The sequence below is a fragment of the Bubalus kerabau genome, chromosome 14 (assembly GCF_029407905.1).
Source record: "Bubalus kerabau isolate K-KA32 ecotype Philippines breed swamp buffalo chromosome 14, PCC_UOA_SB_1v2, whole genome shotgun sequence".
NCBI classification, from domain to species: domain Eukaryota; kingdom Metazoa; phylum Chordata; class Mammalia; order Artiodactyla; family Bovidae; genus Bubalus; species Bubalus kerabau.
The window spans coordinates 32,797,679-32,812,048 of NC_073637.1; the positions used below are offsets into that span (position 1 = coordinate 32,797,679).

Sequence of the window (14,370 nt, forward strand, 5' to 3'; positions counted from 1 at the left end):
TGACATAATGGCATTCATTTTCCTTTCTCCAAGCTTCATGGAAGCCATTGAATTTGCCAAAAAGGGAGCTTTCGATGCCTTCCTGGCCGTGGGTGGCGGTTCCACCATAGACACCTGTAAAGCCGCTAATCTGTATTCATCCAGCCCTGACTCTGACTTCCTAGACTACGTCAATGCCCCCATTGGGAAGGGAAAGCCTGTGACTGTGCCTCTGAAACCTCTGATCGCAGGTAAATGCAATTGACAAGAGGCCTTAAGAAAGATGTTGGTTGTGGTGTTTAGGTGCTGAATTGTGTCCGACTCTTTTGCAACCCCATGTACCATACTCTTCCAGACACCTCTGTCCATGGGATTCTCCCAGGCAAGAATACTGGAGTGGGTTGTCACTTCCTTCTCCAGGGGATCTTCCCAATCCAGTGATCAAACTCGCATCTCCTGCATTGGCAGGCAGGTTTCTTTACCATTGAGCCACCTGGGAAGTCTCTGGTCTTCATTACTGCGCAGACAGAGGCAGTTTGGGTCAATGGTAGGGGTCTGCAGAGCTCAGCTAGGAAGTCACTTTTTGGAGGATAAGGAAGGTCAGTGTTTATAGATGCTCAGACCCCTCTCTGGGAAGGCCTGTCTTCTGAGCCCTTCTCTGTTTTGTCCCACTTTGGCATCTGGGAGTTTAAGGGGAATGTTTGCTGTCATTTCTCTGGTGTTGACTCAACCCTTTATTCCACATGATGGCTCCTCAGCTGACCTGGGGCTTTGTCTGCCCCAGGACATGTGGCCAGCATAGCCTTGTCACGCTGGACGACATCTGCTCGGTGGCAACACAGGACACAGACACGCAAACCCAAATCAGGCTCCCTCGTCTGATCCACACAGACCTGGGGATCTTTTGGTCTTTTCTTTCCTCCATTTTATTGCTGTCGGCACATCACTGTTTAAAGCCTTACAGCTCGAATGCCCTAACTGGAAAATATCAGCTTAATGTCTTATCTTCTATCTTCCCCACTCCTCCCCTAGCCCCATTGTGCTGGGAGAGGAGTGAGCTGACAGCAGATGAACGGCTTTGACGTGAACGAGGGACCAGTGGGGCGCAGCATAACTGATGTCTGGAGACTGGAACCCTGTGGTGAAGCTGTGTCAGCACCACACAGAGGGGTGATTAGTAAAGTTTAGAAACTTGACTGAACTGCAAAACCGCGGAGCCCAGCAAAGGCAGGGTGTCACTGTGCTTGCTGCCAAGAGGGAATAAAGATGTCTTTTAGAGATGGCAAATATGAGCTTTCTTCCCAGAGATGGCAAGAGGCCTGCTTTTGAATTCCAAGCTGCAGCTGCTTAAACTCTGGCCCTGGGGGAACCCAGGGCTCCCAGAGTGCCTCCCTGTTAATATAGAAACAGATACCACATGAATACATTAAACACACATGTGCATAATAACAAATGTGGATGTGGTACATACATGCTGAGCATACATACATGTTAGCACCATATGGACGTCAGACATACATGCTGACACAGATACAAGCATCATGCATACATATCAAGTATACATGCATTAGGTTTACATGCATGTTAATGTAGGCATGTACCTCACATATACTGAGTATTAATGCCAGCACACACACATTAAAGACAGATGCCAGAAAGCTAATGCCAGCACAGGTGTCAGACCTGTTCCTCACATGTTAATGCAAACACAGTCATACACATCAAGCATGTGTGTGCTAAGTTGCTTCACTGGTGTCTGACTCTGTGACCCTGTGGTCCATAGCCCGCCAGGCTCCTCTGTCCATGGGATTCTCCAGGCAAGAATACTTGGGTTGCCATGGGTTGGGAGTGGGTTGCCGTGTCTTCCTCCAGGGAATCTTCCCGACCCAGGGATCAAACCCATGTCTCCTGCATTGGCAGGTGGATTCTTTACCACTAGCGCCACCCGGGAAGCCGTCCACATTAAGCATACATACATGTTAACACAGATATACACATCAAGCGAGTAGACAAGAGCAACAAAGCTTTCTTCTCGAACTTTGCTCCTTATCTCCTGAGGCTGAATTAAATATCTCCACTGACCTTTATTTAGATGCTCTATTAAAATTAATTTTTTTGTTGTTCAAGTTCCAACTACCTCAGGCACTGGGAGCGAAACTACTGGAGTTGCCATTTTTGACTACGAACACTTGAAAGTAAAAACTGGTAAGAACTTCCTCTATAAATGTTTTTTAGTTCTCTTAGCTTTCAATTCCACTCCCTTTTCTTTAATCCTAATATTTAAAATTCAAAGAGTTACAGAATTAAAGAAAGAATATGCACACAGACACATGTTCTTTCTTTTCCCAGATACATATAAGAGTATGAAGCAGTCTAATAATCTTGTTTTTGAGAATTACCTACAAAAGCAGATTGAAATGCCATGAACCAGGGCCATTTTTCTGCCCAAGTTAGTGACTGTATATCAATGACAAATGGTTATTCCCTTTCCCAGCTTTTTTACATTCTAACTCATTTTCTTTGAGATGTGATTTTTAATAATAAAATGTATAATTTTAAGAATCTGGTTTGATGAGTTTTGACAAATATATACACACATGTACCCACCACCCTAATCAAAATATAGATATTCCCACTGCTCCAGAAAGTTCCCTCATGCTTCTTCCCAGTTAATGTCTCCAGCTCCATTCCCAAGTACCCACTCTTCTGCCGTCTGCCTTCTTTGTCATCTGTATCCTATCATCTTCTCCAACTCTCAGCTGATCTGGGAGAAATGTCCCTCTCCTTGAGATGGTTCAGCATCCTTCTTCCAGGGCTTTGTAGCAGAACAAACTGGCAATGAACTGCACATTTATGGTAACTTCTCTTTTTAAATTAAATTATACTATCCTGTGGCCTTGTTAAAGATACTAATAATAGTAAGCAACACTTAAATTCTCCCTTCCATTTTTTTTTAAAGACTTCCCCATCATGTTATCTAATGTGGTCCTTACAACATCTCTGGGAGGGATGGAGGCCCTGTGTCACCAGAGTCTGTTCTTACAGAGAACTCAGAGAACTCTCAGAGAGAGAACTCAGAGAGGCACAGACATGTACCAATGTCACGCAGTAAGTCACAGAGCCAGGACCCAAACCAGCAGTGTGCTGGTAAACCAGTTCTCTGGAGTTTTATGAATAAATAAGCCCTGAGTTGTAGTGTTTGCATGGTATAAATACTCCACTATAGTTACAACCTGGAGCTGGGACCAGATGGGATAGTGGCTTTTGTAAACTGCAGGGAGCTTCAGCTGCCCTGAAATCCCCAGGTTTCTGACTCCAGATCTCTTTCTGCTGCTCCTTGGTGCCTCCCTAAATAAGACCGAATCTTATCTCATATTTTGATTTTTTAGGATAATTTGTTACCCTAAAGTTATTAGATTTTTAAAAAAATTGTGTCCATACCTGTGGCCTGTGTTGCAAATCCCTGTCTTAGGCATTGCTTCGCGAGCCATCAAACCCACACTCGGCCTGATTGATCCTCTGCACACCCTGCACATGCCTGGGCGGGTGGTCGCCAACAGTGGCTTCGATGTGCTCTGGTAGGTACCCAGGCCCCCTGCAGGGGCTCTTTTGGGGACTCAGGTCAATGCACAGCACTTGACTGCTGAAAGCACTTACTAAGCTCTCACTGATTGTGCTCCACAACCACCCTGGCTTTGGCTGTCATTATCTCCTTGCCTGGATGACAAAGCTGAAACTGTAAAGAGGAGGTGAGGTCCTGGGTGAGTCACAAAGCTGCTGGACCGGGCCAGCCACAGCTGCAACCACGGGATCAGAGAGACAGGTATGCAGCATCTCAAGCCCACAGCACCGCCTCTGCTGCATCAACCCAGGGCCCCCGGGCTGCAGCCAGAGGAAGAGAGCAGGGACAGGAGTGTCCACTTCCTGAGCTGGACAGGCTCACTGTCGGCACTTACACGTCATCACTTCCCCACAGCTCTGTGCCAGGCAGAAAAGAAAACTGAACTGGAGACGTTTAGCAACTCACCCAGAGCCACAGCCTGCGTTCTCCTGGGTTTAGCTGCCATGTGCTGATGGCTCCCACATCCGTGTTTCTGCTCAAGTTCTGGGCACTCTGTTCCAGTGGCATCACAGGGACCCACGGGCACTTCACATTCAGCCGGCCCCAAAAGACTACCATCCATTTACACATGTACATTTCCCCCCATTTTAACATCTCTGAAATCAGGGCATATCTGTATATCTGCGGCATGCAGTATGGTTTTCTTCTTCAGTGGTACTTTTAAAAAATGGTGCATCTTATAATGCATGGCATCTTGGAGTTGATGAAATCTGACCATTCTCTCGCCACCACCCCTTTACCCCTCACAGTTCCTCCTCCTGAGTTCCTTACCCTAGTGAGCAGCAGGACATAGTATGAGCTTATCCCTGTCTCGTGCCTACACCTAGCCACAGAGCTCACTCTCATCTTCTTGAATCTCTCCCATCTGCTCCCTGCTCTCAAGCCTTATGGTCCCACCTCAGTTCAAGCCTGGACCCAGTGCAGCAGCCTCCTCATCAGTTTTCCTGCTCACATCCCATACTCCTTCCATCTGTCCTCCATACTGGCCTCAAGAAGCTTCCAGAATGCAATATGACCACTGCATACATACACACACACCCCCCTCTACCTTATCAGTCTCTCATTGCATTTCCACACCTCCTGTCTAAAGCCAAGTTTCTTTGGCCCTGGACTGTCCCCAGTGCTCAGCTCAGCTCTTTATCTGCTTGGAGAAGTCATCCTTCATTTCCACTAGGGCATCCTGCCCTTGATGGAGCCTTTGCTGACTGCCCCGCCTCCTCAAGAACCACTCTGTGCTTTGCTCCTCCCCACTGGGGGGCTGTGCCTTGCTTTGGAGATGCCCCTCTCTGCATGCTGTCTCTCTCACTGCACTGTGAGCTTGGCAAGGACAGGACCATCTTACGGACTTCTGCATCCCTGTCCCTTAGCAAAGGGGCTGTCACGTCATAGGTACTCAGTTAACACCTGCTGAGTAAAATTCACACGAGCAGGGGGCAGCAGAGTTCGGGTTCATGTCCAGTTCTATCCCAGTCCATGGTCTGCTTTTCTCACTGCGTTACGCTGCCTGCCAAGAAATGGGAGAAAACTGTGTCGAACTCCATCCTGGTTGATGTTGTCAGTGCTTTGGAGAGTTGTCCTCTAATAACTTGGAAATAAGGGAAATGAGATTACCCTCCCTGGCTGGGAACTGCATAATAAATATATTAATATAACAGACCAAAGCAGTCACGTGTAAGTGAATGACCCACAGACCCAAAGACTTTGCAGTCGATCAGAGGGGAGGGGAGTGAGCTCAGAACAAAAGACAGTGATGGCAGCGGCCCTTCCAAGGACTGACCACTGGAGGCACACGTGGTCCAAGGAGAAGTCTGCCCCCGAGGCCCAGTGGCCTGTACTGAAGACGGACACACCCATATATTCAACCTTAGAAGCAGTGACCCTGGTTAGGGCTCCATGGGCCTTGTGATCATAAATTAGCATCCACAGCTTTGACAACAGGGAGAATAGATGTCATCTAGAAGACTCAGATGTCTGCCCCCCTCAGAGGTTCTATTTTCTCTTTTTTTTTTCTTTCAAAATACTTTTTATTAGTGGCATATGGAATTTAAAGTGAAGCAGTTTCTTTCCAGAGAGAAAGTAAGCCCTGACAGGTTATAAAAAAAATGAGCAGATATGTCATAGCAAAAATACCGTCTCCAGTGTAAAGAGACTAATAGGAATACTCTCCACCAAGGAAATGACTTTCTTTACCATGCTGACCACAATGGACACCTAGTTCAGCTGGTGGAACCCACAGCACTGGACAGTCATGGACAGAGGTTCTATTTCTTGTTGGAAATCAGTAATCAGGCTTCCAAGTTTTACACACAGTTTCCCTGGTAGCTCAGGTGGTAAAGAGTCTGCCTGCATGAGGGAGACCTGGGTTTGATCCCTGGGTCGGGAAGATCCCCTGAAGAAGGAAATGGCAACCCACTCCAGTATTCATGTCTGAAAAATCCCATGGACGGAGGAGCCTTGCATGCTACAGTCCATGGGGTCGCAAAGAGTTGGACACAACTGAGCGACTAACACTTCTGTGAGTCAGTGAATCTACCCCTGAAAGACAGATCCAGTCTTGGGCCCAGAATCCAGATACACAATGGGCAGAGGTTCAACTCTCCACCTTGGCAGGCTTGTTACCACTCCTCCGCCCCCCACGTGGACACCTCCTTACTGCTTTGCCCACATTTCCTATTTAGAACCACAAACCCCTAGCTTTTGTCTACCAACTAATTCTTTTTGAAGTTCTAATACTTTGTTTCAAAAGATGTTATCTGCCTCTCACATGTAGAGGAGAGTAAAGTCTCCATTCTAAGACTGAGAATGTAACACACACACAGTTCATGTTACACTGTGTTCCCAATGAGTCACTGATCTGGATGATTATGTTTATTCCCATCTTCTGCACTTGATTAGCTAGAATTCATGGCAGGCTGGTAGGTAAAGAAAACTCTGATACTTTGTTCTTAAAATAGCCAACCCTGAATTTAGGGCCTATAGGAAAAAGAAGTAGATTTTTTTTCAGGCCAAGCATTAATAATAATGGTGAATGATAAACTTTACAAAGTGCTGGTAGGATATGCTAAGTAATTTACATGTGTCAGTTTTCACATCAGCACCATGAAGAAAGACGTACTATGAGCTATCCTCATCTTAGAATCACGAGGTGGATGGTGACTCTGCTGGTCCCAGGCCCACAGTGGGAAAGCCTGGTGCCAGAATTCACACCTGGGAGCTGACCCACTGCACTGCACTCTTATTGGAGGCTAGTATAACTCTTATGACCCTCCTTGGATAAGTAATATGGTATCTGATAAAGGGAGGATTTAAAATGGTAAATATACTTTAGAAGGAAGTCATTTTTCAGATTTAATGCTTTTCTTAACACAACTTAAATGTTTAAAAATTCAACATTATAAAGATGTATTGGGACTAGAAAGGAACCATATGTAATCTTAACACATTCTGGTCAAAAACACAGTAGTGCTGTTAATGTCAACTTCACTGCGTTGTTCTTAAGTCACTCGGTTGTGCCTGACCCTTTGTTACCCCCATGGACTGCAGCATGCCCGACTTCCTGTCTTTCACCGTCTCCTAGAGTTTGCTCAGACCCATGTTCATTGAGCTGATGATAGCATCCAACCATCTCATCCTCTGTCACTGTGTTAATTTCTATAATAAGTGATGACTGTCATGGACAAGAGACAGATTAGTGAGAGGCCTTGTGATTATCAGCACTACAAAGGCATATCCACGGGGGAGTGGAACCAAGCATTCCGAGGCAGTTTGTGATCTGAATGAAGGGAAGGAAAAAGAGGATGCTTTCAACTGTGTATTTTGACTATTCCCTGCTAGCCACGCCCTGGAGTCCTACACTGCCCTCCCGTATCACATGCGGAGCCCCTGCCCTTCAAGCCCCATCACTCGGCCAGCCTACCAGGGCAGCAACCCCATCAGTGACATCTGGGCAGCCCACGCACTGCGGATCGTTGCCAAGTATCTGAAGAGGTATGTTGTCGAGAAGGGACAGAAACAGGGCAAAAAAAAACCAGTTTCCACCTTCATGAAATGTGGCTCGCTAGATCCTGAAATGTCCTGAGCAAGCCTGTTTACCCAAAAAAGCAGTCACTGTGCATACAGAAGTACCAGAGACCAGCAACCTCTGGAGGGAGCCCCAAGGGGACAGAGGAAAACCAGATCCCTCGATCTAGAAAGGCAAAGCCCAGGATGGGGACAACATGGGAGCCTGATTTATAAAGGATACAGCTAGAAGGTTTTTTACGGGTCTTCCCAGGTAGCGCTAGTGGTAAAGAACTCACCTGCCAATGCAGGAGACATTAGAGACACAGGTTTGAACCCTGGGTTGGGAAGATCCCCTGGAGGAGGGTATGGCAACCCACTCCAGTATTCTTGCCTAGAGAATCCCATGGACAGAGGAGGCTGGCGGGCTACAGTCCATGGGGTCACAGAGTCAGACACAACTGAAGGAACTTAGCACAGCACATGCAGAAGGTTTGTTCATCAAAACCTCAAAACCAAAGCTGGGGGAGGTCCTTTGAGATTTGGTCACCAAGGGCAGAAATGAGAACCATGAGACAGATGTTGGTCCTGCCCCATCAGGCCTTGTCCAGGAGCACACAAGGTCGACCCATAAGCAAATGCACATGAACCTCAATTTAAGAAATAAATGTCAGGTCTTCCCTGGTGGTCCAGTGGTTAAGACTCGGCCCTTCCTCTGCAGGGGGTGCAGGTTTGATCCCTGGTCAAGGGACTAAGATTCCACATGTTGTGTGGCACACCAAAAAGAAAAAAGAAAAAAATGTGTAGACATAAAAGTCTTCCTGAAAAGATTCCCACAAGATTTTGAAAGATTTATGCATGAAACAGCCCTAATAGGCTCATGAGAGAGCAAAGATACACTTAGAGATGAAAAGTGATCCCTAAGACATTGAGACTTAGGCAAAGTCAAACTTATCTTTGTATTTATACACAACGGAGGGAACGAAGAGGGCAGGTTTGGTCTAGATGTGACTACAGGGCCTCCTCTGGCTGGAGGGGTGGGGTCTAGGACCACATTTTGCAACAGATCTGGGGGAGGATCATGAACTATCGTGGACTTGCAGGGGCATCAGGGAACATCTGTCTGCATAGAAGTGGATACAGATTATGGCCGGCCAGCGTGTGTGGAAGGGACACAGGCTCGGCAGAGCAGCAGTGGGAGGTGAGGGGGCAAAATGGACAGAGGAGAGGCCACAACTCCACCATCCACTACTTCATCTTGCTATTTGGGAATAAGGAACTGACCCTGGATTTTGGAAAGAGACAGTTGCCTGACTATTCCAGATAAAAGAAGGAGAAAGGCTGTGGCATTTTTATTTCAGAGCAGGAACCCTTATTCCAGGCAGAATCACAGAAAAGCAAGTGGGAAGTAGCTCCTTTGGCTGTCTCAGGCATTCCACCCTGGGGCAGGGTCCTGGAAGCAGGAAGGCTCAACTACATCTGAAAGCGGCCTTTGAGAATTTGCCTTTCCCGTATGGCACTGGGGAGGGATGGAGTGAGCGAAGGCTCGTCCTACAATAACATGCCACTTCCACAGTAAAAAGTATAAAAATAACATGCGGTTTGTAGATACCAAAAGAAGTCTCCAGTGGGTCCAATTTGGGTGGTGCCACAGAAAGCACGATATCTGGGCAGCTCGTCAGGCCTGTAGGTACCCCCAGGCGACAGGGACTCTCTTCATCTAACCCGCCTAGACCCATGCATCCTGAGCATGTGTTTACTCTAGGTCCACTCACAACCACAGTCAAGGTCATTGACAAGTGAAGAAGAAGAATGAGTCTTGGGACACTTTTCTAGAGCAGCTTTTGCAGTTTAAGGGTCAGTGCTTTCTTCCCCTGGTACTTTTATCACATGAGCAGCCTGACGGCATAATATATGCCTCTGCTCCAGCCACTGCTGAGAAAATACATTTCCCTTCAATTTTCATCTAGAAGACAAGGTGTCATTTGAATAACTTGCCTAATTTTTCTTCAGTTTGAGTAGTGTTTTTTTTTCCTCCCCCAGATCTTTCCCTAAGGCGGCTCTTTATTTCAGTAGGAAATGCCAATGTTGATATGTTATTGTTATGTATTTATATCATCTACAGGGCTGTCAGAAATCCTGATGATCTTGAAGCAAGGTCTAATATGCACTTGGCAAGTACTTTTGCTGGCATTGGCTTTGGAAATGCTGGTGTTCATCTTTGGTGAGCAAATCTGAGATTTTATTTCTTCACCTAAGCTATTGCCCTTAAATTTTATTTTAGGGTCTATCATTTAGGATGTGTTGTAAGATTTTAAACATGGTACAGAAAAAAGAAATTTAACTTAGGGTCCCATAATATTTTCTTAGCTCAAATGCAGTTTATTGGGTCATAGATTATTTTTTCTTTTTGGTAACAGCCTTATTAACATATTATTCATACCCTATAAAAAATGCCCATTAAAAATTTATAATTCAGTGGGTTTTAGTATATTCACAAGTTGTGCTACCATTACAATAATCAATTTAGAACATTTTATCACCTTTGAAAGAAATCCCATAAATCTTAACTGTCACCCACCAATCCTCCTATACCCCCAGTCTTAAACAACTACTAATCTACTTTGTCTCTATAGATTTGCCTTTTCCAGACATTTTATAGAATGGAAGCAAATGATATGTGGTCTTTTCTGTCTGGCTTCTTAAATTTAGCATCATGTTTCCATGGATCATCCCATACACGTTATCAGTACTTCTTTCCTTTTTCTTGCCAAGTAATGTTCTATTGCATGGATATACCACATTTTATTTACTCATCAGATGATGGACATTTGGGCTGTTTCACTTTTTTGGCTATTATGAATAGTGCTGTTATGAATAATCATGTATAAGTTTTCCTGTGGACATACGTTTTCACATCTATGGAGTATATACCTAGGAGTGAAATTGCTGGGTCACATGGTAACTCTGTGTTTACATTCTGAGGTACTGCCAGGCTGTTTTCCAAAGAGGCTGTACTATTTTGCATTCCCACCAGCAGTGGATGGGGGTTATGATTTCTCCACATCTTTGGCACCTGTTATGGATTTTTCAAACACCAAACATAGGATTTTCTTCTCCTGATCTCTCTCAAAAAGAAAGGGATTAGAATATTTGTTGATAGCCCAGAATTAATCTGTTTGATCAGAAATGTATTGGTATGTTGCTTTAAAATTGAAAACCAGTGAACATGGAAAATTAAGAATTGGCCCTTGCCCTGTATGGGAGGGGAGTCTGGAAGAGAAGGGATACATGTATATGTATCGCTGCATCCCTTCGCTGTTCACCTGAAACTATCACATTGTTCATTGGCAATATCCCAATACAAAATAAAAAGTTTTTTTAAAAGAATTGGCCTTTGCTAGGGAAGTGAAATGAAATGGTCACCTTCAAACTCTGCTGCTGAGAGGAGCACAGATTGGCACCAACTTTCTAAGAAGCAAATGAGCAAAATCTACCCAGAGCTTGGAAAATGTCTCTACCCTTTGACCCATGAATTCTACTTTTAGGAATGTAGCTGAAAGAAATACTCATGATATGATCAAAGACTTTCCTTATGAGGATATTCATCTAAAAAGTTATTTATAATTGAAAAATTTAAGAATAACGTAAATTCCTAACAGTTTGGGAATGGGGGAATGGTTAACTAAAATTCAGTATTCAAAGAATAAACCATCAAAAGTAATGTTTTAAAAGAGTAAAAATTATATGGGAAAGTATTTTTAAAGAATAATAAGTAACTATGTGCATGCACGCTAAGATGCTTCAGTCATGTTCGACTCTCTGTGACCCCATGGACTGTAGCCCACCAGGCTCCTCTGTCCATGGAGATTCTCCAGGCAAGAATACTGGAGTGGGTTGCCATGCCCTCCTCCAGGGGATCTTCTCAACCCAGAGATTGAACCTGTGTCTCTTACATCTCCTACATTGGCAGGCAGGTTCTTTACCTCCAGCGCCACCTGGGAAGCCCTAAGTCAACAGCAGTGTTTAAAACTGAATGCACAATACAATCATAAATTAAAGATATGTGTAAGAAGACTAGAAGGGAATATTCTATAATGGTTATCTTGAAGAAATAGGATTATGGATCATTTTTATTTTTTACAACAAATATATATAATGGTTAAGAGAAATCAAACTAAAATATTGGATACTTTTAGAAAGGTACTTTGAAAGCTACATGAATCCTTTCATATAGTGGAAGAACACCAAGCCATAATTTCCTGAATACTATGGAGCCTGAAAATGGTAAAGCACGTTCCTATTCAACAACTCAGAGAGCTTATACCTTCTGATCTGCTTTATGAATGATGACAGGCATGGGGCATCTTTTTTTTGGATAACCATACAATTCACCAAAACACTTCATCTTTCTATGAAATACAAATTTTTTACTAAGAACAAAGTAATCCAATAAAACCCACATTAACAGACTAACAGACCCTTTTACTATTGTAAAGCATTTCATTTTCAAAATATCAATTGTAAAGATGTTAACTTCTCACAGTGTTTATCTCCTGGGTCATCTTATAAACTATTATATTGTCCTATTTGTACACTAAGAATTTGAGAGTTTTCCCATTAAAATAAACAGAAAAAATCCCCACAAATGAAAACCATGGTGCCTTTTCTCGATAGCCTTAAAGACTGAAATAATCATGTATGACTCAGTTCCCATTAGTACGTAGCATTTAAAAGAACGTATTAATCCCTGGCAAGATGGATCACTGGCGGAACAAGCTTGCACGTCTAGCACAGTACATCTTGGTTCATAAAACTCCCACCAACATATTCAGTTTGTGAAGGAGCACATTGCCAAGGCTGTGCCGAGCAAGACAGAAAATGCATACCCTGAAGATTGTTAAAAAAAAAACTTCAAAGTGAATTCTTGATTTCTTCAAGATCATAAGGTTAACCAATGTGCTCAAGGAGCAACTTCTATGTCAGTACTTTTTAATGGCGTGTAGTTCTATCAACATTTGATTTTGAACATTTCAGCAGTTTTGTCAATGAATGTGCCAAATATCAATTGCATAATAATATATCCTTATGGGAATCAAAGAAAACAAAACATCTAACCTTGTGGGTTAATGATACTGTCAAGAGACTGTGAGGGGCTCTCCCATAAGAGTATCTTTGTATTGTTAACTTGAATTTCTGTTAGATGTATGTCAATATAAGGACTTTATTTTTTTTCTAGCCATGGAATGTCTTACCCAATTTCGGGCTTAGTGAAGACTTATAAAGCAAAGGATTACAATGTGGATCATCCCCTGGTGGTAAAATCATAATAAATGCCTTAATTTAATCTTAGATTCCTGTCAATTGCCATCAGTGTTTTTTGTCGATTCTTGATTGTTTGGAATACAGGATAAAGTAATTTAACATCTAGAATATTAGGCTGAAGACCAGCCTTCCCCAGCAGTCACCACGTTTCCTTTCTCCCCAGCCTCATGGCCTTTCTGTGGTGCTCACCTCCCCGGCAGTGTTCACGTTCACATCACAGATGCTTCCTGAGCGGCACTTGGAAGTGGCAGAAATATTGGGTATGAACCGTTCATCATAACTCTGTGACCCACATCTATGGAGCGTTTCCTAAGATTGCTTCTGAAGATAAGCCATAAAGACTAACACCAAAAATACTGATTTGAGATAATCTAATAATAAAATGCCAGTGACCTTCCCAGATTCCTATCTAGTACTACAATTCTGTAATTTTGTGTTTCTAAGAGTCTATTAGCAATGAAATGGAACTAGGTATTTCTTACTTTATGTTTATAGTAATAATATTTCCACTGTTTTTATCTCCAAGGAAAGTTAAATTCTGTATACTATTCATGTTACTAATGATTCTTGTTTTAATAGGAAATAAAGTGAGTCTAAATCAGGAAGTAACAGTAAATTCCCAATTATAGAGAACCTAAACAACTAGAAACTTTATAAAAAGTTCCCCAAAGAAGAATCTGTTTGCTATTCTGTTGATAAATCATGTCTATAATAAGATACCCACAGTGCCTTTTGAATCTTACAAGAAATACATTTATGATCACTTTGTGTATGTGCTTAGTCGCTCAGTCATGTCTAACTGTTTGTGACCCCATGGACTGTAGCCCACCAGGTTCCTCTGTCCTTGGAATTTCCCAGGTAAGAATACCGGAGTCATTTCCTCCTCCAGGGGATCTTCCTGACCCAGAGATCAAACCGTCCTCTCTTGCATTGGCAGGCAGATTCTTTATCACTGAGCCACCTGGGAAATTAGCCATTATATATGTTGATTCCCTGTAATCAAAATCAATAATGTATATTAGATCATTTTAACTTTATACCCGTCTGTTCTCTTTCCTACCTTCTCTTTTTTCTAAAACACTTCTTATGAAAACCTGGAGGTTTGAGTGATGTGTTTTATGGCAGCAATCTTGAGAACATAAAAACCTCATAAACCCCATTTCGTGTGTCACCCTCCACTTAATCCACATTTGAGCTACCGCTATGTAACACAGACTGGTCTTGTCAGGCAAGCTCTACTTTCTGTCCAGCTGCTCTCCAAACTAGCTCTGTATCTCGTTCTATTTATACCTTTTCCTGGATTTCTTAAACAGCTCTCTCTGTCAGAGAACAGAGAGGCTAAACCTAATCTATATGGAGGCAAACCATACATACTAGTCTCTTTTTGACCACTACAGAGAAAGTGGACTTGGACTATAGCATGGGGCATTTTGGATAATAAATAA

The 14,370-nt window shown here is 43.3% G+C and overlaps 1 protein-coding gene and 1 long non-coding RNA gene across 3 annotated transcripts in view; one reads left to right on the forward strand and one right to left on the reverse strand.

Annotated features, from left to right (window-relative positions):
• Positions 1-14,370, forward strand: part of ADHFE1 (alcohol dehydrogenase iron containing 1) — a 34,727-nt gene that overhangs the window by 8,954 nt on the left and 11,403 nt on the right. Inside the window, exons 6-12 of the mRNA XM_055546141.1 lie at positions 34-230; positions 2,107-2,184; positions 3,452-3,557; positions 7,436-7,588; positions 9,726-9,824; positions 12,840-12,918; positions 13,089-13,185. Coding sequence (XP_055402116.1) covers positions 34-230; positions 2,107-2,184; positions 3,452-3,557; positions 7,436-7,588; positions 9,726-9,824; positions 12,840-12,918; positions 13,089-13,185 — 809 coding nt within the window. The remainder of the gene's footprint in view (positions 1-33; positions 231-2,106; positions 2,185-3,451; positions 3,558-7,435; positions 7,589-9,725; positions 9,825-12,839; positions 12,919-13,088; positions 13,186-14,370) is intronic.
• LOC129626739 (uncharacterized) overlaps positions 13,196-14,370 on the reverse strand; it is a 49,443-nt gene continuing 48,268 nt past the window's right edge. For both annotated transcript variants that reach the window (XR_008702168.1, XR_008702167.1), the window contains exon 4: positions 13,196-13,918. This is a non-coding gene — a long non-coding RNA (uncharacterized LOC129626739). The remainder of the gene's footprint in view (positions 13,919-14,370) is intronic.